Here is a 19,152-nt window from a genome sequence, read left to right on the forward strand (position 1 = left end):
GGAGTTCCAAGTGCTAAAACATGCACAGTTATGACAGCACCATAACATGAAATTAATTCTATTCTACGTACAGATTCATTTTATTTTCATGGGTAACAAACCAGTGAGAAAAAAATAACAACTGAATCTATTTAAATAAAACTGGCTATTTTTTAATATTTTTATACTTACGCATAAATGTTTTGCCAATGATAAAATTAATAATTTCTGTGCTAATACAAACTTAGTTTTTGTCTTTTTAAATTAGAAGCATTAAGAGGGAAAAAGAAGTGTTATGATGAGCTTTTCATATTTTGTAAGGATGCTATAACTTTGTAAAACTTGCTTAGATTTGTAAACAGGAGATCTTGTTGTTCTTTGGTGCATTGCATTGTCCATCTATAAATCAATTCTGGTGTTTTTGCCTTGTCTTAGGGTTTTCCCATTCAGCATTTACCTTTGGTATAGAGAGCCATATCAGCCAGTCCAATATAAACGGTGCTCTGGTGCCACCAGCTGCTTTGATTTCCATCATCCAGAAAGGTCTGCAGTATGTAGAGGCAGAAGTCAGTATTAATGAGGTAAGCAGGCTTTGTCTACGGGAGCATTATGTCCTTGCTTGCAGTAAGGTTCAATGCTAGTACTTTTTCTTAACTTTCTTGTATCCTATTTATTTACTTTTACTTCAGATTCCTCACTGCTGGTGTTCACCATGACTCCAGTGGTGGAACCAGAATGGAGTGACATAACTGGGTAGGGGTTCTGCCCTGTGCAGCCACACAACACCAGGCATGGTGTTCTGGCTCATTGCTTAAAGGTCCGTTGTCTGTAGAGTTTTTACCCTAATATAATGTTGCAGTAAATCCAGAAAAGTGCGATAAAATAATCATTGAGACGAGTAACCTCTTACTTTGTGTTTCCGTAGACTTGGGCTAGGGAGGGGAGCAGCTCTCACTTGGGTGACTTGTTGTAATGAGATAATGAGAGGCCAAAGGCAAGATTTACAAATAGAGAAATGGTTTCAGTCTGTGGCAGGAAGGATGAAGTATGCCAGTTTGCTTTTTGCCTCTGCTGGTTAATTCATCTTTGACCAGGATCTATTGAACTTGATGTTTAAATGGTTATTCCATCAGCACAGAAAGCGAGGTGTCTCCCTGCCTGAGACTGCAGACTCTCACCCTCAATTTCCATTCTTATTTATGCCTGGAAGGTTAGCAGCTTTTGTGTGTGCCAGTTCTATTACAGAAGGAAACAATTTTTCCACTAATTCTGCTATCTTTCCAGTCTTCCGTATGTCTTTTGTTTATGTGTTGTTTTCATAGTCCCAATGAGGCAAATCCTTTCCCTTAGGAACCCTCAGAAAAATAAACCAAGTGATCGGAATAAAAGAAGGAGACCCTATATTTATCACAAGGAATCCTTCTAGGTCCTAAAAATAGATCCTTGCAAAGCCCTAGCGTATGTATAAGGGTATTTTTAACTGGGTCTTGTCCATTTCAGGATAAAATTCTTCTTTGTTGTTTGAAAGCATGCCAACACTGTTTAAAAAAAGGAAGAAAACTAGTGAACTCTCCAGATAATATGTTTATGGAAAGTATTAGTCTAATAAGATAGAATAACTTCACAAGCCAGTGACCTGACTTGCAATGTTTGCAGCTCTTCAAACAAACCATTAGACTTTGTTACAGCCACTCATGTTTGAAATCATATTCATAGATAGCTTACAGAATTTTTTGCTTTAGCAGACAACTTAGCAAACCTGAAGCATATAAATTTTGATTCCAGAACCTTTGCCAGAGGCCTGCAGTGGCTTTTTTGCATATTTATGGTGGCCACTTCACTTTAGAGTAAAATTCCAGTTCTAACCACAGAAATGAGAAATCACTTCCAGCAACATTTGTAAACTGTTGCCTTTTTATTGTATTTAGTTTATATTAGAGTTTTTGCCAGTTATGCTAATTCATATTTGATGTTGTCTTTTTTTTTCCTTCTCTCCCTCTGCTGTAATTTAGGATGGTACCTTGTTTGATGGTAGGCCGATAGAGTCTCTCTCACTGATAGATGCAGTGATGCCTGATGTGGTACAGACAAGACAACAGGCCTACAGAGATAAACTTGCACAACAGCAGGCAGCAGCTGCTGCAGCCGCAGCTGCAACTAACCAACAGGGATCAGCAAAAAATGGTGAAAATACTGCAAATGGGGAAGAGAACGGAGCACATACTATAGCAAGTAAGTTGAGACAAATGAACTCAGCCTAACCAAACCCTCCATGGCAGGGGGTTGGAATTAGATGATCTTTAAGGTCCCTCCCAACCCAGACCATTCTGTGATTCTATGATATGTCATTTCCTTCTCTTTTTTCATATAACTTCTTCACGTGCCTTAGTACTAGCTAGCAGAGAATGCAATAAATGTGTATAGGTATTAGTAACCCTTCAATTTGCAAAGAATACTTTATTTGTACGTGATACTTTAACAGTGTCTCAACTTTGACTGTCCCTGCTTTGATGTTAGGAGTTGTAGGAGGAGGTGTGAACTTCTGAATTCATTAGTTTACAATGTACAATTGACCCTACTTTCAGTACTGCTACTTCCCTGTCATTTGAAGATTTTCCACAATGTCCTGGGAGCTCTTGCCTGAAGAGAAAATGTTGGAGACGATTCTTTAAATATTACACCTCCCCAACCCTGGGCCCTGTACAAAGATCAAGGAGAGGAGCCTGCTTATCCTTAGCTGGTTAAAACACAGTACTGCTTGTCATGCTCCAGCAAGCACTACTTTTGCCAGGTTCTGCTAACCAACTGAATCAGAGATCTATAACTAATTCTCTGTTGGGCAGACTTCCTTATCATGCTGAGAAGATCGTGGTTGCCAAGACAAATCCTGCGTCCTTTGTCTTCTTTAGCAGTATCAGTTTTCGTGATTTGCTATGCACAATTACACTGCATGGTTTTAGTTGCGACTGGTGAAACAAGCGAGTTTTATTTGTCATCGCTGGTCGAGCATAACTTACAATCAGGCTTATTATAGAAAAGTTAAGGTAAGACATCAAAATTAGGTTTTGAAAATACTATTCTGGAAGCCTGAGTTACACATTTGACAGCAGGAGTTACAGCTTCTGCTGTAACAGCTCCTGAAGTAAAGGCCTTTTTGAGAAAATATTTGTATCAGGCCATGTACAAATTCTACATTTTACAACTGGATTTTACTATTTTTTTGATTATTATATATTATAAATAAACTTAGAAATATAATCTTTGGTTTAAACAAATAAGCTCTCAACTTTGATGCTTTCATGTAAAAATCTCCTACGATTTGCTTGTGAATTGTGAACTGGAACGAGTAAGCTTAAACTTCAGATCTCAGCTCCTGTTAAACGTGATATACCAGCAACCCCTACTGGCTGGAACATCGAATTATACTAACATTGATTCCCTTTAATTGAAACAGGGTTTTATATGGTACTGTATCTTAAGAATGCTTATGTTCTAATAGCTTTTTCTGTTTTCTCACACATACAAACAGTGACAGAAACCCTTAATGTTAAATTAAGCAATAAATGTGAAATAGTTTATTTAATCACAGTGAGTAAATATGGAGCAGGTGAACTGTTTAGCATTTTTTATATTTTGCATTTATCCTCATTGTGAAAATATTTTTAATAATAGAAAATGATTGATGATAGCTGGCAAGAAAACTGTTTTGTCAGTTGAATTACCCCCAGTACATTTTACAGAACAAAATGGATTCAACATCCCTTCCACACAAAAAGCTATGTATTGCCACAATTTCGCAGCAATTGCCAATGCAGTTTAAGAAGCTCTGTTAGCAGTTTACCGTATCACCAAATGTTACTATATTTAATCAAAGCCATTTTAGAAGTGAAGTGTCAGAAGTGTTGATTTAAAACCTGCTTGAATTCTATGATGATTTTTGAACTTGATTTTTGAAAACTAATGTGCCATAAACGTATTTTTGAAGTACAAGATAAACTAGCAGCATATTGTACTAAGCAAGTTAGTGCTTGAAAAATGGTGAGTACTTTTAAAATCAGCATTTATATTTTAACATGAAGTCATTTTTGGTGTCAATTTTGAAGTTTCATAATGAAGTCCATTTGGATGCTGAGGTTTAGAAGAGGAGGTTTCTCACTTCATTTTTCCAAGTACCAATTTATGAAGAACTATAAACAGATTGGGATTTAGAAAAAAGAAAAAGGAATGTAGCAGCTTTGTCAATTTTGGTCCATATGCATGGTGAATTAATTGTACTTATTCCAGAAGAATCCTGATCATACAGTAATTAAACTGTATTATCCCAAAATATTAAAATCTACCTCTCTCTACTGTTGTTTCCCATAATGCAGATAATCACACAGATATGATGGAAGTAGATGGAGATGTTGAAATCCCTCCCAACAAAGCAGTGGTACTGCGTGGCCATGAATCTGAAGTATTCATCTGTGCCTGGAATCCCATTAGTGACCTTTTGGCCTCAGGGTATGTGCTGCATTAACTATGGATATACATAATATTGATGTTCATTGATGTACTTTTGTATGGGTATAGTAACAAGTTAAAAGAATTCCAGCCTCAGTGCCCTCTAGATCAAAGGCCACAATATTCATTGTTTTGAAAGGAAGACCTTTTTAATTGAAATGAATCGAGAGAAGGGGTAATATCCTCATAACTGTTTTGTAGATCTGGAGATTCAACAGCACGGATATGGAACCTCAGTGAAAACAGCACAAGCGGCTCAACGCAGCTGGTACTTCGACACTGTATACGAGAAGGAGGGCAGGATGTACCGAGCAACAAAGACGTGACATCACTGGACTGGAACGTAAGTCAAAATGACAGTGCTCAAAATACTGTGAGAAAATTGTACCTACAGTTTTGCATAGTCAAATTTTAAGTGACAGCAACGATGCGTCATCTGTAGCTGCACACAAAGTATATCTCACTTTGAGTTGCATTGTAATTTCTTGTGTTGTACTTTGGGGACTTGTTTTAAATAATTGTAGTCTGTGGAATAAATATCATCAGTCTTACGCAGATGTCTGCTACCTGAAATTTGCTTTGTGCTCCTTAACTTTGAATTATACAGTAAAATTAAATAAAAATAACCTTTTTGCCGGCAGAGTGAAGGTACACTTCTAGCAACTGGGTCTTACGATGGCTTTGCAAGGATATGGACTAAAGATGGTATGTGAAATACTTCTTAATTTCTAGTATTTTTCCTTTATTGTGGTTCACAACATAGCTTTTTATTTTTTTAATGTATTCATATCAATATAAATTTTCAGGTAATCTTGCCAGCACCTTAGGGCAACATAAAGGTCCTATATTTGCGTTAAAATGGAACAAGAAAGGAAACTTCATTTTAAGTGCAGGAGTGGACAAGGTGAGATAATCTTTGGTAAAATTAAAATTCTTTACTTCACCGTTATAATCTAATTGTAAACATAATAACAAAGCTGTAGAAAGTAAATAACTAAATTTAAACTAAAGGCGTGGGACGTAAATATGTACTTACAAAGAACTTGTTATGCTAGCTATGTTTCACTGTGTTTTATAATAGTTTATTGAAATACTTTAATTCATTAGATTTTAATGTACCTGGGTCTCTTCCCAATTAGGTTAGTGTAAGCTGCAAAGTAAGTGCATTGAATGCAGTAACATTAAACCTTTGTAAAACCAAATCAGGTACAATTTAGTGAAGCATGTGATGCAAAGCCTCAGAAAAAGAATCGTACTGGAGGAATAGATTCAGGCTGATTTGGTTATCATTCAAGCCTGAGAGTGATTAAAAAGGTTAGAGCTGGAACTTAAGAAAAGTCAATATATTTGATTGGGGGGTGCTCGTAGCATAATGCCATGAAGCCCATTGTTTAACTTTGATTTTATTTCATGCCTCTAAACAAACTTAAAGACTCGCAAGGTCTTTAAATTCAAAGCTGGAGTTAGTCAGAGATTTTACAAATGGTAGGAAAGATGGAGTAGTGATGATGAAGAACAGACCTAAGATGAGTTCAAAGAATAGTAAAAGTTGTTTAGTTTTTCCTGTTTATAACCTGTTCAGGGTGCAGAAGTAAGACCACAGTTCTGCAATACTTGAAACTGGCAGTACCCTGTGAAGTAGTAACCGACCCTCAGATATTTTCCTCTCTATATATGGCTGTATTTTCCCACATTGGCTTAACCTGGTCTGCCTTAGTGCCCAGCTTTATAAATGCTTGTGCTCGCACGAAGGAATGAAAAGAGTAAATGTTTCAAAGCATGGAAAGGATGGGTTTCTTCTTTTGGCAGCTCTGATGGCTTATGCCAGTTTTTACATTTTTGTGAGGATGTAAAAGATGTAAACCTCCACCTTTGTGGGGCTTCAGCTTTAATTTTCCGAAAAATATGCTGGAGGAGATATAAGCCTCATTGTTTCAGTCAATAAAACTCATTGGACAAAGCAGCTGAGATTGTGCTTTGAAAAATACTCTGCATTAGCAGAAAGATTGGCTCAACCTTATGTTTCTTTTTCATAAATAACTTGTGGTCAGTTCATACTTCTGCTGACTTCAGTCTCAAAATTTTCACTGATCAAAAATTTTCATTGATAAGGTAGGCCAGGAATATTGGTATTTAATATATTGATTATGAAATACCTATTAAACTACAAAGTTTTGTTTTATCAGAAAGATAGCAGGAGTATTGGCAGAGAACTCAGAACAAGAACAAAATTACACCCCAAAATCTGACAGAATCTGAAAGATTTGGTTTATGAGGCTGTGTTTGTATAAAGATCTCCATAGGGACAAACAAGGAATTGAAATGACAATTTGAATATGCAAGTATCTGAAATGAAATTAACTGTGTGAAGTGGATTAGAAGGATATAAATAGGACTGAAGAGAGAGATTTAAAAAACAAAAACTCACAACCCCCTTCTTCCCTGCAGACCCTAAGATGTTATGATAAAACACCTGTTTAGGTGTTAAGGTTCTCTTCTGTTGTCTGTAGATCTACCGCTATTTCCTTTAGTAGTGGATAAAACACTAGAAACACTTAATCATGTAGGTGAGGGCAGTGGGGAGTAGGCTAGGTAATTTGATACATGCGAATGGTGGAAGTTGTGGGAAATTAGCAAGTTGTACAAGTTTGTTTATTGTTAATTTATCTGTTTAATACAGACCACAATTATTTGGGATGCCCACACTGGTGAAGCCAAGCAGCAGTTTCCATTTCATTCTGGTAAGTATTGATTTTGCTTATTCAGGATTGTCATCTGGGGGGAAAAAAAAAAGTGTTATTTATTTAAGAAATAAAATACCTGAAGTTTATGGAGCTTGTGTACACCGTTTTAAAGTCTTACAGGCAGTCTTTGGATACTGAGTGCCTTATTTGTAGTCTCATGTAGTTTTAGAACTTTATAACTCATAATTTCATTGCAGTTATATGGAAATCATAAGAGACAGTCCAGGTATTACCAACTTGCTGCAGTACAGGGGCAGATAGCAAGTGGTTGGGCCTCAGAGGATTTATGTTTATCTGCCAAGGACTGTTCATCACCTTCCTGCTACAGTAATCCCATCTCCACATCCCATTGTTCTTTACTTCCTGCTGTGCCATCCCCAATTTGTTTGGACACAAACCAGCTAAAGGCTGTTCACTGGCCAGCTGGGATGAGAGTGCTGCCATTCGGGGAGGTCAGACAAATTGCTCTGTGGGCTGCATGCTGTGCAAGCCTGCGGGAATCAGCTGGAAAATAGAGAGAACAACAAACAAGTTATTGAAGGGCCTTTAAGAAACGTGTCTCGTTTCTACTTTTTATTCTACTTGTCCCGTGTTTTTGGTAGCATGACAACAATCAAGAAAATCAGTTATTGGTAGCACACAGAATTGTTTGGAGTATATCTGCTATAAATATCACAGCCTGGCTAAGTGGTATATGTGGACTGTGATTAAGCCTCCGGTTAAAACACCTTAATATGTTGAAATTAAAAAACTCATGGCACCTTTCATTCTCTGCCATCTATGAGCACAAGCATGCACTGTTAGTGGAGATAGTTCATGCATGACTGTGCTAAGCTGAGGGAACCTGTTTCTGATGTGGACTTTGGAGATTTATTTGTAGATTACTATAGCTTGTTGTCTCGATCTTGTCTTCTGCATAAGAGTTTCATTTCAGATATATAGTTTTAGTGACTATCATTTTTTTTCTCATTTTTCTTTCTAAGATTGTTTTTGGCTGCATTTCACATTGTTCTGAGTGTTTGACTGTCTTTAAGAACTTATGTACAATTAATAGTTGCTTCCTGTTGACATTTGTTCTAAGGTAGTGCATGCTAAATTTGTAAAGTAGATTTCTGCAGAATATATGTCATAGTTTTACATATCTTGTTCTTTTAGCACCAGCATTAGATGTTGATTGGCAGAGCAACAACACATTTGCTTCTTGCAGTACAGACATGTGTATTCATGTCTGTAAACTAGGACAAGATAGGCCCATCAAAACCTTCCAGGGTCACACAGTAAGTACTGGGAAATGGCAGATTACTGCATGGTATTTTAGTAATGAGAGGTTGGAGGAAGGGGGGAGTGTCAATATTTTTGCAAGTATACAGCGCTTGCATAATGGTTGGTCTTTGGCAACAAGTGATGGATATATCTGTGGGTAACTGTAGTTAAGATGATATGGTAAACTGTCCTTAGAACAATACTTAGTCCCGCATGCAGCCTCTCTTACCAGGATGGCATACCAAAGGTGAGCTTTAGAAGAAGAAACACATTAACTTTAGGCTTTACTATGTATCGTGCATGTTGTGGGAGAGCATGTATGGGAAAATGTGGTGAACACAGCAAAAAGTTGTTCTTGAAGGGGAGGGTAGGAATGAAAATTAACTATTAAAATACTAATAATTATGCAAATACAACTGCTGCCCAACTTTGTCTTTGGTATGCTGTCATTTGTAATGAAAGTGAAGACTTCAACTTATTCTTGCTGTTCAATTTTAGAATGAAGTAAACGCAATCAAATGGGATCCAACTGGTAATCTTCTGGCATCCTGTTCTGATGATATGACTCTAAAGGTAATGGGAGTTTTGGTAGCGGCTGTTGTAGGATTCTGCGATACAAACCATTAGCTTGGGCAGTCCAGTGACATCATTGTACTTTCCATATCGTCTAATATTTATTCTTTTTTAATCTAACAAGAACAGGCAATCCCAACAAATCTTTGTTAATCAGAGCCAAGTTTTGGTCCAGAGAACTTGTTACAGGCTGCCACCCTGAGACTTGGAGTGTGATTTATTAGGTGCTTTTAGCTGTTTACAAAATTAGGTCGTTAATCATTAAGCTGTCACACTTGTTGGTTGCTTTTGGTTAACAGGAATAGTTGGAGTACATCTAATGTGTAACACATACAAGAATGGGTGACTAGGTCTTTTCCTAGTTTTCTTCTGTTTTCCCCTTCTTTCTAGTTGAAAGCTGTAGCATATTGTTTCTTGAAAGTCTGTGTGTACTCCCTTGTTTTTCCGATTCAGCCAGAGTCATTCTACAGTTTTAATTACCCCAACATGTTTTTCCAAAAATAATTACTATGTAAATCTTAATAAAATGAAGTTACTGTGTTTGTTGAAGGCTAGCGTGGAGGAGTTAGAGTCTTAAGGAAATCCTCCTCTGTGTGAAGTATTGAACAAACACCTGGCAATGCAAATCGTTATAAGCCAAGAAAATGCCATAATGTTTTTTGCAGTATGCATCTACTGCTTTGTACGAAAACAGCATTTTTCTCTACTGTCCCTTTATTTTAGTCAGTCTGTGTAGCAAGGAATTCATTTAAAAATAAGACTGTGATTTTTTGTCAACTCAGACATGAACATATACATACTGCTCTTCTCATTTTAGCATCTGTTATTATCCCTATATTTTTCAAGTGAATTGTAGTTAGCACGTGCGGATTGGTTTCTATAGACGATACCTTTATTACTTATTAACCCCATCAGGTACTTAGAATTCAAAGAATGGAGGGCACTGAAATAATACTTTTAATAATTACTCTGGAAACCCAGTAGTCATAGCAAATGTTTTGAGTAGCGTAAAAGGTAACAGTCAGGCTGCAAATGATGAAGAAAGATTTAGGAAGAAAAAAAAAAAAGTATTTTGATACAATACTGTGCTAAATGTCTTTGTGTTGTCTTCCATTTTATCATAGATCTGGAGTATGAAACAAGACAGTTGTGTCCATGACTTGCAAGCACACAACAAAGAAATTTATACTATCAAATGGAGTCCTACAGGACCAGGAACAAATAATCCAAATGCCAATCTTATGTTAGCAAGGTACTATTTAATCCTGTTTTTAAATGCATTTTAAAAAATTGAGCCTTATGTTTGCTTCGCTTTTTACATAAGTATGTTTGTAAAATGTTTCCAAGGATGTAGGATACTTTATCATGTTTGTATTTAACACAAAATTGTGTATAACTGAGAAGTAATTGATCTGTTTTTTCTCTCTTGATAGTGCATCCTTTGATTCTACTGTTAGGTTATGGGATGTTGACAGAGGAATTTGTATTCATACTCTGACAAAACATCAAGAACCTGTGTACAGTGTAGCTTTCAGTCCTGATGGCAGGTACCTGGCCAGTGGCTCCTTTGATAAATGTGTACACATCTGGAATACGCAGGTACAGCTCTTCTACCTGTTCAGAAAGTTTGTTTTTCAGTCTTTTCCATTGTACTCTTCTAACCCTTGCTGCTCTGTCGCGTTTCAGCTACAAAGTACTTTGCCTTTGATAATACGCTGATTCACTTTCTCTTTATCCTCAGGTTTCTTTTATTAATGAATGTATATTTAATTTCTCTCTGAGAGAAATTTGCCTGCCTGTGGTGAAGGGTTTATAATTGTCTTTATGTTATTACCAAAAATCCCCACACCCCGAAACACATTCAACAAAGTGTCTCCCATAGCATGTTCCTTCCAAAAATTGTTACTTCTGAAATTTAAACTCCTGATAAAGCGGGTTTGCTGTGAAAAATGTTGACTGAATATAGATGCAGAAATCTGATGCCTGATACCTATTTCATTGAATTTCACTGAAAAGGAAGAGAATGTAAAATGAGAGATGGTGATGATGACAGATCTTTCTACAGAACTTTTTCTTAGAAAGAGCACTACTACTGTTTTTGTTTCTCTGGCAAAAAAAGGGCTGACTGCAAATGAAAGTGTAAAGACCTTATTGTTAGGCAAGATGTGATCTCTGGCTATTGGGGATTGGATATTAATTTTTGAAGGGCTTGTTTTAGTAATTGAAAGTGGTCATGGTCATCTATGGGTTCGTATTTGAAACGCAGGAGATCAAGATGCAATAATTGCTAGGTAAGTCCTTTCACACAGTTCTTAGGCCGTCCGTGAGTCTCTGAAGCATTTGCTCTGAGAATTTCAGCTTTCAGTGGGGAAGATTTACATGTTGTGGAAATGTACTTGTTTGCATGTATTTTGTTATATTAATTCTGTGTTTTGTCCCTTTGTAGACAGGTGCCCTAGTTCACAGTTATCGGGGAACAGGAGGGATTTTTGAGGTTTGCTGGAATGCAGCAGGAGACAAAGTTGGAGCAAGTGCTTCAGATGGTTCAGTAAGTGTAGCTTGACTTGTTTGGCAGTCTGATGACAAACATCGTTTGGAGGTCTTTTGGCTAACAATGGCGACAATATTTCCATATGTACCAGATGTTTGAATACAGCCAGCTTGCATGTAGATTATTTTCATATAAAGGTGCTGTAATATTGAAAGTAGGATGCCTTTTTTCCAGCTTGATGTGTCACTGTTCTAAACCCTCCAAAGTTAGAAGATGAAAAAGCATTAAATTTAAATTTTTTGTCCCTGTTGGTCCTTATTATGGAAATCTGTTCAGTGTTCCTGGATTGTTATTTATATCATTTTTTTCACATAATTATAGAAAATATCATGGAAGCAACAATAGCTCAAGGCATATCCTGAGTAAAAATTAATTATCATTCTACCCTAAATTACCCTTTTATATACATGTGGCCTAACCTTTCCAGGCTTCCACTTAATTTGACCCAAGAGACCGATTGTACTTGCAACAGATCTGTGTGGTTTTCATATAGTTTTGACTCTTTTTAAAATATTGTTGGTTTTTTTTGTTGTTTTATGCAGCTTGTTAGCAAAAGCTTGCCTCACCACCTCTGTTTTAGATATAGGTGGTAATAACTAATTATAGGAGAACTTTTGAACTACTTGATGACTAAAAGCATAGTTTGTTTATGATTGTTATACTTGTAGATTTCTGTATCTGACAGAGCTAGGAGTACTATTTAGTGAAGAGTTTCGGAAGATTAAAACTGGAATTTATGATGTTGCAATGTTAAATGTCTTTTTGAGATTATTCTGATCGGTTCTAGTATTTCCCCACAAAGTATCTTTAATTTCATCTTACTGTATTTTTGTAAATTAGATTCAAGTAAGTTCCTGGTTTTCTAATATTAAGTAACAAGCAAACAGCTTACATAAGATGTTTTTAATGTTCCAATCATAATTCATTAGGCAGCAGGTCTGGCTGCGTGCTCATACCTAAAGTGCTCACCTGGTGATTTTTTCCACCAAAGTCACAAATAGACTTAAAATTAAGCTTGCACAATCTGTTTCATGGGTTTTGCTCAGATATTTTACACAGAATTGTATAAATGTGTCATTGTGCAAAGTGCAATTTCCATATGTGTATTTTTCTTTCCCTTACAGGTTTGTGTATTAGACCTACGGAAATAGCGCTACTAGTTGGAAGCCATGGACCGACTATGAATGTGTACATAGCCAAAATGACTGTCCCTGACCCATGTACTGCTATAGTCCCAATTGAACCATGGCCAGTCCACTACAGCCAAACAAAAAGAAATATATACATATACTGTATATAAAAAAAAAAAAAATTACACCCTGAAGAGGATGACAGAGTTTTGTCACAGCTTGTGAATCCTGTTCACCAAGTGCTGGAATCTGCTGTGCCCCAAAATAACATTTAAATGTTTTGGATATGAAAAACAGAAGAGAGAGCGAGAGAGCGAGAGAGAAATATACCGTATACAAGAGCAGACCCATATACATACCAAATTCAGAAGATACTAATGGCAGCCTTCATTACCCCTTTTCCCCTCTAAATCCATTATGACAATGGATTGTGGGGTATTTTTTTTCTTTCCTTCTCAGTAGTTGAGCAGTTTGTGTGTACAGAGAAAATGGACTTACAGAAATCTGCAGCAGTAGTTTTTTCTTTGCTTTTAAACATTGGGTTTTCTGTTTTGTTTTGGTTAAGTTTACGGATGCATGAAGTAAGGGAGTGAATTAGTTTCTTGTTTATGTTTTTTTTTCACCTTGAAAAAAATGTTTCTTTGAAACGTATTTTAATGCGTTCTTTGAAGAGGTAGACTGAACCTGATAATGTTTGGTACATTTTGTGGCTCCCAGAGCACAATCGTGTGAACAGAGGGAGGGTGGAAAAGGGATTATGGAGAGAGAAGAAAAAAGCCTTCTTTGAGGCATGATACTTCACATCCCACTAATCTACGAAGTATGACAGTAATGGGTATAATGCTATGTTTTATTTTCTGGTGACATGGCTGAAATGCAGTAGTTTCTTATTTGGGACATAATTCTGCCAAACTTAAGAATAAAAGGGCACAAATATACAGAAAAGAAAAATACAGGGATGCGCAAAAAAAAAAGACAAAAAAGAGGAGAAAAAATGCATCTTCTGTTGCTTTAAGACCATAGCTAAAATATGGTTAAATTGTGCACTATTGTGGAAAGGAGCAAAATATAGCTGGGGGATTTGTTTTTTTAAGAGGTTAAGATCTTTCTGGACAAGGGTTCATGCCACAGCTTCTCTGAGAGTTGGCCATCGTTATTTGTAGGAGCTTAGATGTATAATTGTAACCAAACTCCAGTATTAAAAGTATCTCATGTAATTTTTTCTTTATTAAAATAAAATCTTTGGCATATATTTGATAACACTGCCATTAAGAGGCAAAATGTTTACTACCTTAGATTTAAAAAAAATCTTAAACAGAGGACTTGCTTCAAGTTTATTTTAATAGCAGTGATTCAGCTTATTTAAAAGATGAATACTTGCACTAATTCCCCTGCTGCTCCAGCCCTGCAGTTTATTGTATCTTGTGACTACATTTTTTTCCAAATATAGGGTAGATGTAAGCTGCTATTTTTTTAATAATCACTACTATATAGTGTCTTTTACTCTGTTTACAATATCAAGTATTTTTCTTACAATGACAGATGTATATGGCAAACCTTTTTCTGCTCATGTGATTAAAAGTATACTGATAGTGATTTTATTTGTAAATGATAGCATGAGGTTGTGTTTACGCGTATGTGTAGTTGAAAAGGTTGCATCATGGCTTGCATAAGATTCCAAGAGTGTAAATTTATAAAAAGAGAGGTTGTCAAATTTATGTCACAGGCATTTTACTTAAGGAATGGTTTATATTACAGAGCTTTACAAAGTTATCAGTTTTAGAACACTATTTCAATCACAAATAATTTTGTGGCTTATGATTGGTAGTCTAATTTTTTTCTCCCCTTCCCCCCCCCCCCAAGTTGCGTATAAATTGATTTAATCAAGGTAATGCAGCTTTGACATTTTAACAATCGTTCTTTAGGCATTCATTTCTGCTATTTCCATGGAGTAAACACGACTTGAAGCAAGTCTGAGTTTGGCTAAGGTAGGGTAGCAATTTGCCAGTGGTAAAGAGAAGTCGTCAATACGTTCTTTATATATACCCCAGGAATATAATACTATCGTATACAGCATTTAAAATAACAAAAAGTCATATCCATAAAGGCAGTCATCCATGATGGTTCGGTGCCAGCTGTTTTTAGGGTTTTGGAACATATTACGAATGTTTAGAGCATACCCTGTGAGTTACAGTATGTAGGAAACCTAATATATTGAGTGTCTGGCACTTGAAATATTGCTTTTATTGCTGGAGGTCCATGACTGTGGCTGACCTCTGTCATTAATGAAAAAAATAAAAATAAAAAAAAATCTGTGCAATAATTTTAAACTGTGCTCCCAGGAATAGACACAAATGTTTTGAGTATGTTTAAGCTGCATTTTTCATTTAGCAATGCGTTTGTCAATTGCACTGAATTTAAACCTGAAAGTCAGAAGTGATTCTTGATAGTACTTTTGTATTTTAATATGGACAGTTTATTCATTTTCATAAAAGTTATTGGATGATTCTTTCAGCCAATCTAAACAATTGTGGTGGAATTCTGTGACATAGCTGCAAAATCACACAGCCATGTTTTAGGGTATTGCCATTTTCCTCTTTCTCAGTCATCAGCTGTTTTGGTTGTAATTCTAGTTGCTTAAGCATAGTATCACATATTCATAAATAGATAAAACAGAGCTTCAGTATCAGAGGTCTAGGGTTTTCAAGTGCTTGAAGCATAGTCCAGCGATGCCAGATCTGTTGACGTGAGTGCTCTGGACGCGCAGGCTAACACCCCCAACCCAGTGTTAATCAGCAGTGCCCCACTGTAGTGGAATTCTGCCAGTTCCCAGTAGCGACGGGTCTGGCCACTAGGTATTTTATTGTTGTCCTTTACTAGCATGCCACAGTGCTGCTCCTGCTCACACCTCTTCTCGCCTCTTGTTTTATACACTGTTAAATGCATGCATGCCAGGTGTGCTAGGTTCTGTGATTCTGTGAAGCAAAAGAAAAAAAAAAAAAAGAAAACCATGACATTATTATATTTTATAGCACAAAGACCTTGTATTCAATAGTGAGGTAGACTATCCAAATTGTTCCCCTAAATTGAGTATGCCAAATGTCAGTAAGACCCTAATTTTGTATAAATGTATGCACATGCTTAATCTTACCTACTGGTTAATTCTGTTGCGCCTGTTTTCTGAGTGTAAAGGCAAATGTGTGCATAAGCCTTTGCACACATCGAAGTTAGTATCTTCCAGTTCAACACGTTAACGGGCAAATATCCAGATAGAGGATAAAAGGAAGGGGAAAAACTGGGCTCAGAGTTAATGAAGGAATAAGAAAGGAACTGCTCTCGAGTTTGCTGTCTGTCTGTGCCGTTTCTCATTTCTGCATAATGAGGTCCAGGTTTCTGTAGAGTTCCTCTTTTTCTATTTTACTTTTTCTGCGTTTTTAAATTGATGTAAAGATTCCCAACCAGTGGACTTCCTGGTGTAGTTAAGAGAATATCTAGGTCCTCATAAAAGCTTTTTTTGGATTCTTTGTAATGTTGATAAACTCAGTTTATTCTGGGACTACAATTGTGCAGGGTTATTTAGCGTGTCTACTAGATGATTGGAAATCTTATGTGAAACACTAAAAGTGCCTCTTTTTCTGGGTTGGGTGGAGGGAGGTAATAGTTACCAGAGTCAGAATGACATGGCATTTTGAAGCATGTTTCTTGATTTCATGACACTTTAATGCATCTTGAGAGAAAGGCCAAAGATTTCTACCAATTTTAATTAATTTTCATTTTAAAAGCACTCCTTTTTCCTTACACTGCTTACCTCATGCTAGGGTATATTTAACGGGACGTTGTACCTTTGAGATGTTCTTTGTGTTTAGGAAGACTAGTAGGGGAATAGGGTGGCTGTGCCAGTTTGCCCACAGAGCAGCCTTAGCAGCTGACACGTTTAGTTCTGCCGAATGAAGGAGTTTCCTTAAAACTGCAAACTGGGTTTTTCAGCGTGTAAATAAAGGTTGTGTGTTTTTGTCTGTTTAGCAAAGAGGAGCCTTGGGACCCAATTTTCCAATCTTGACTCAATCAGAAATCCCATTGTCTTTCACTTCGTGAGAAAACCTTGCCAGAGTAAGCATTGGAGGCTTGGGGTCCGTGTCACACCGTACGTACAGCATGCTGCTCAGGGCGAACGAGCCTCGTCTCCCCGGGGCTTCAGCAGGGGCTTTGCGGGAGCAGGGCTGCCGGCTTTAACCCAGCGTTCCTTCCCATTGACGAGCCGTATCTCCCAGCTTCACAAAGCCCTGTAGAGCCGTTCCCCAGCGGGATCGGTGTCGCACTCTCCAGAAGTCTGAAGAAAGCAGAAGCAACATTGTGGCATGTTAGAAGCAGATAAGGCTTCGGGAGGCAGCAGTAAATCTCCATCGAGATCCCTGACATTTTCCGTAGGGAGAGAGCCGTGGAGCAGCCTTCACTCCTCCCTCTAGAGAAAGCTCTGAAATAACCACGGTCTGTGAAAGTGTGGCTGTCTTCGCTGTCAGTCTGGTCGAAGGCAGACAAAACAGGAAAATCTGCCGTTTCTTACGGATTGCAGATTTAGTGTTAATAGTGCTTCAGATCAGTAGCTTTGAGTACATACTCTCTTTCTCTGCCTTTAAGTTTGAAGCTTGACAGTAACTTGAGGCATGTTTTCTTTTGTTTTCTTTTTTTTTAAATAATCATTCATTTTTACTTCATGATGTTTTTTGACATTTGTGGGTAAATACAAGAAAACAGTCTGCATGTTGTTGCTAGTCCAGTGTACTTTGCAATCTTGTCCTCAACAGACTGCAGTGTGCAGAACAGTAATTCTAGAATACAGAAGTAATTTTCTCTCTCTCCTGACATTGACATTGTAGTTGTAATGGTTTCATTTGGAGTTACAAATCCTTTGGGTCTAATTCTGTGAGCCTACCTATAGCACTGGATTAAAATGTCTGCATCATTTCTTCAGTTATCCAGTTAAATTACAACTGTTGTAAAAGTGTAAACCAGCCCATGACAGTTTTTTGTACTTGTTTAAAGGACTTTTATTGTTCAGTTTTCATGATTATTGTCTAAAGAAGACTGATATAGATGTTCTATACTGTCCTGGACCATGTTAATTACACTTTATGATGTATTTTGGTTCTACATCACAATGATTTGTCCCCAAGGCCCTTATATCCCTTCTAGGCACATTTTCTGTTGCAGTTTCCCTTTGCATTGTATTGCTTTGACAACTGTAATTTGAATCAGATCTGAAAGAGGTCCAGAATAAAATATATTTTGATATTACCTTGGCTGAATGTTATATAACAGTAATTTTAAAAGCTTGGTACAGAAAACTTACAGATGATTGAGTTGGGAAAGTGATAGATTTAAACACTTTTAATACTTACTTTGGCACACTTTCGTGTAAGATAGTAGGCAAGAAGCAATGGAAATCAACGTGTTGTACAGTTACACACTCTGTAAACAACAGATCCTCTGACAGCAGCGAGGCTGTCCACAGCATCCCTTTACTGCTCTGCCTTTGACTTAGAGGAACTGCTTTCTCATGTGTGCGTTTCAAGTACTTCACCTTTTCATTGCTCATCCGCTTGTGGAAGAGAAACTGAGCCTGGTGACGCTCACAGCTCCACTCCGGCTGCTTAAAGGATTTTGGTGGGTGGCAGCAGGTTTCTGTACAGTCGTGCGATCTCGTTTAGAGAGATCTGTTCTTAAGAAGTTACTCAATAGCACTATGCCAAAAAATGCTATTACTGTATTTCAGGTACTTGAAACCATTTATATTTACACATCCATCCATCCATCCATACACAGTGATGATTTAATTCCTCTAGAATTGCGGGTCATGTCGTAATCCAGGAGAGGGAACCCAAATGTTCAGTGTCACGAGCTTTATGGTGGAATTAGTGCTTTGTCATATAATGCATTTATTTGCTATCATAAGTTCAAAAGTAATAGCTTTCAGTCCTTGTTTTACTGTTGAAGTTAATGTGAGTACATTACCAAAATCCATTTATTTTAATGTGCTGAAACCTGTTTTTAAAAATCATCCCTGATGGATTGAAGGTGGAGGAGGAGGGACCGTATTTTTAAGGTGTAAAACCACGGATTTTGTTCACCTGGAGTCTGAGCATGCTTCAGGATTTCTCTGCCATTGTTTGAAATTTGAGAGAGCAATGCTGAGGCAAGTTCCTGTTTTTTCAGACAGACTTTATACTAATCAATGTCACGATGCAGAAAGTTTGTGCATCTTGAAGTTTCATTAGCCTAAATGCTCCATGCTCGAGCGTGGCCACCCTGGGCTGAGGAACGCAGAGGAGCGTTGCGGTACGAAGCAGTGCCCGCACGGGAGCAATGCCTGCTTCCGTCCTGCACGGAGGAGCCTGCTCCAGGTACGTTC

The 19,152-nt window shown here is 37.3% G+C and overlaps 1 protein-coding gene across 4 annotated transcripts in view; it reads left to right on the forward strand.

Annotated features, from left to right (window-relative positions):
• The window catches only part of TBL1XR1 (TBL1X/Y related 1), a 111,211-nt gene extending 93,173 nt beyond the window's left edge, over positions 1-18,038 (forward strand). For all 4 annotated transcript variants that reach the window (XM_067002769.1, XM_067002768.1, XM_067002770.1 and 1 more), the window contains 13 exons: positions 415-560; positions 1,992-2,211; positions 4,350-4,482; positions 4,684-4,825; positions 5,124-5,187; positions 5,289-5,386; positions 7,163-7,223; positions 8,382-8,503; positions 8,988-9,062; positions 10,187-10,314; positions 10,496-10,661; positions 11,509-11,610; positions 12,738-18,038. In XM_067002769.1, coding sequence (XP_066858870.1) covers positions 415-560; positions 1,992-2,211; positions 4,350-4,482; positions 4,684-4,825; positions 5,124-5,187; positions 5,289-5,386; positions 7,163-7,223; positions 8,382-8,503; positions 8,988-9,062; positions 10,187-10,314; positions 10,496-10,661; positions 11,509-11,610; positions 12,738-12,764 — 1,484 coding nt within the window. In that variant the 3' untranslated portion in view covers positions 12,765-18,038. The remainder of the gene's footprint in view (positions 1-414; positions 561-1,991; positions 2,212-4,349; positions 4,483-4,683; positions 4,826-5,123; positions 5,188-5,288; positions 5,387-7,162; positions 7,224-8,381; positions 8,504-8,987; positions 9,063-10,186; positions 10,315-10,495; positions 10,662-11,508; positions 11,611-12,737) is intronic.
• The last annotated feature ends 1,114 nt before the right edge of the window (positions 18,039-19,152 follow it).

This window comes from Anser cygnoides, chromosome 9, assembly GCF_040182565.1.
Source record: "Anser cygnoides isolate HZ-2024a breed goose chromosome 9, Taihu_goose_T2T_genome, whole genome shotgun sequence".
Classification (NCBI taxonomy): domain Eukaryota; kingdom Metazoa; phylum Chordata; class Aves; order Anseriformes; family Anatidae; genus Anser; species Anser cygnoides.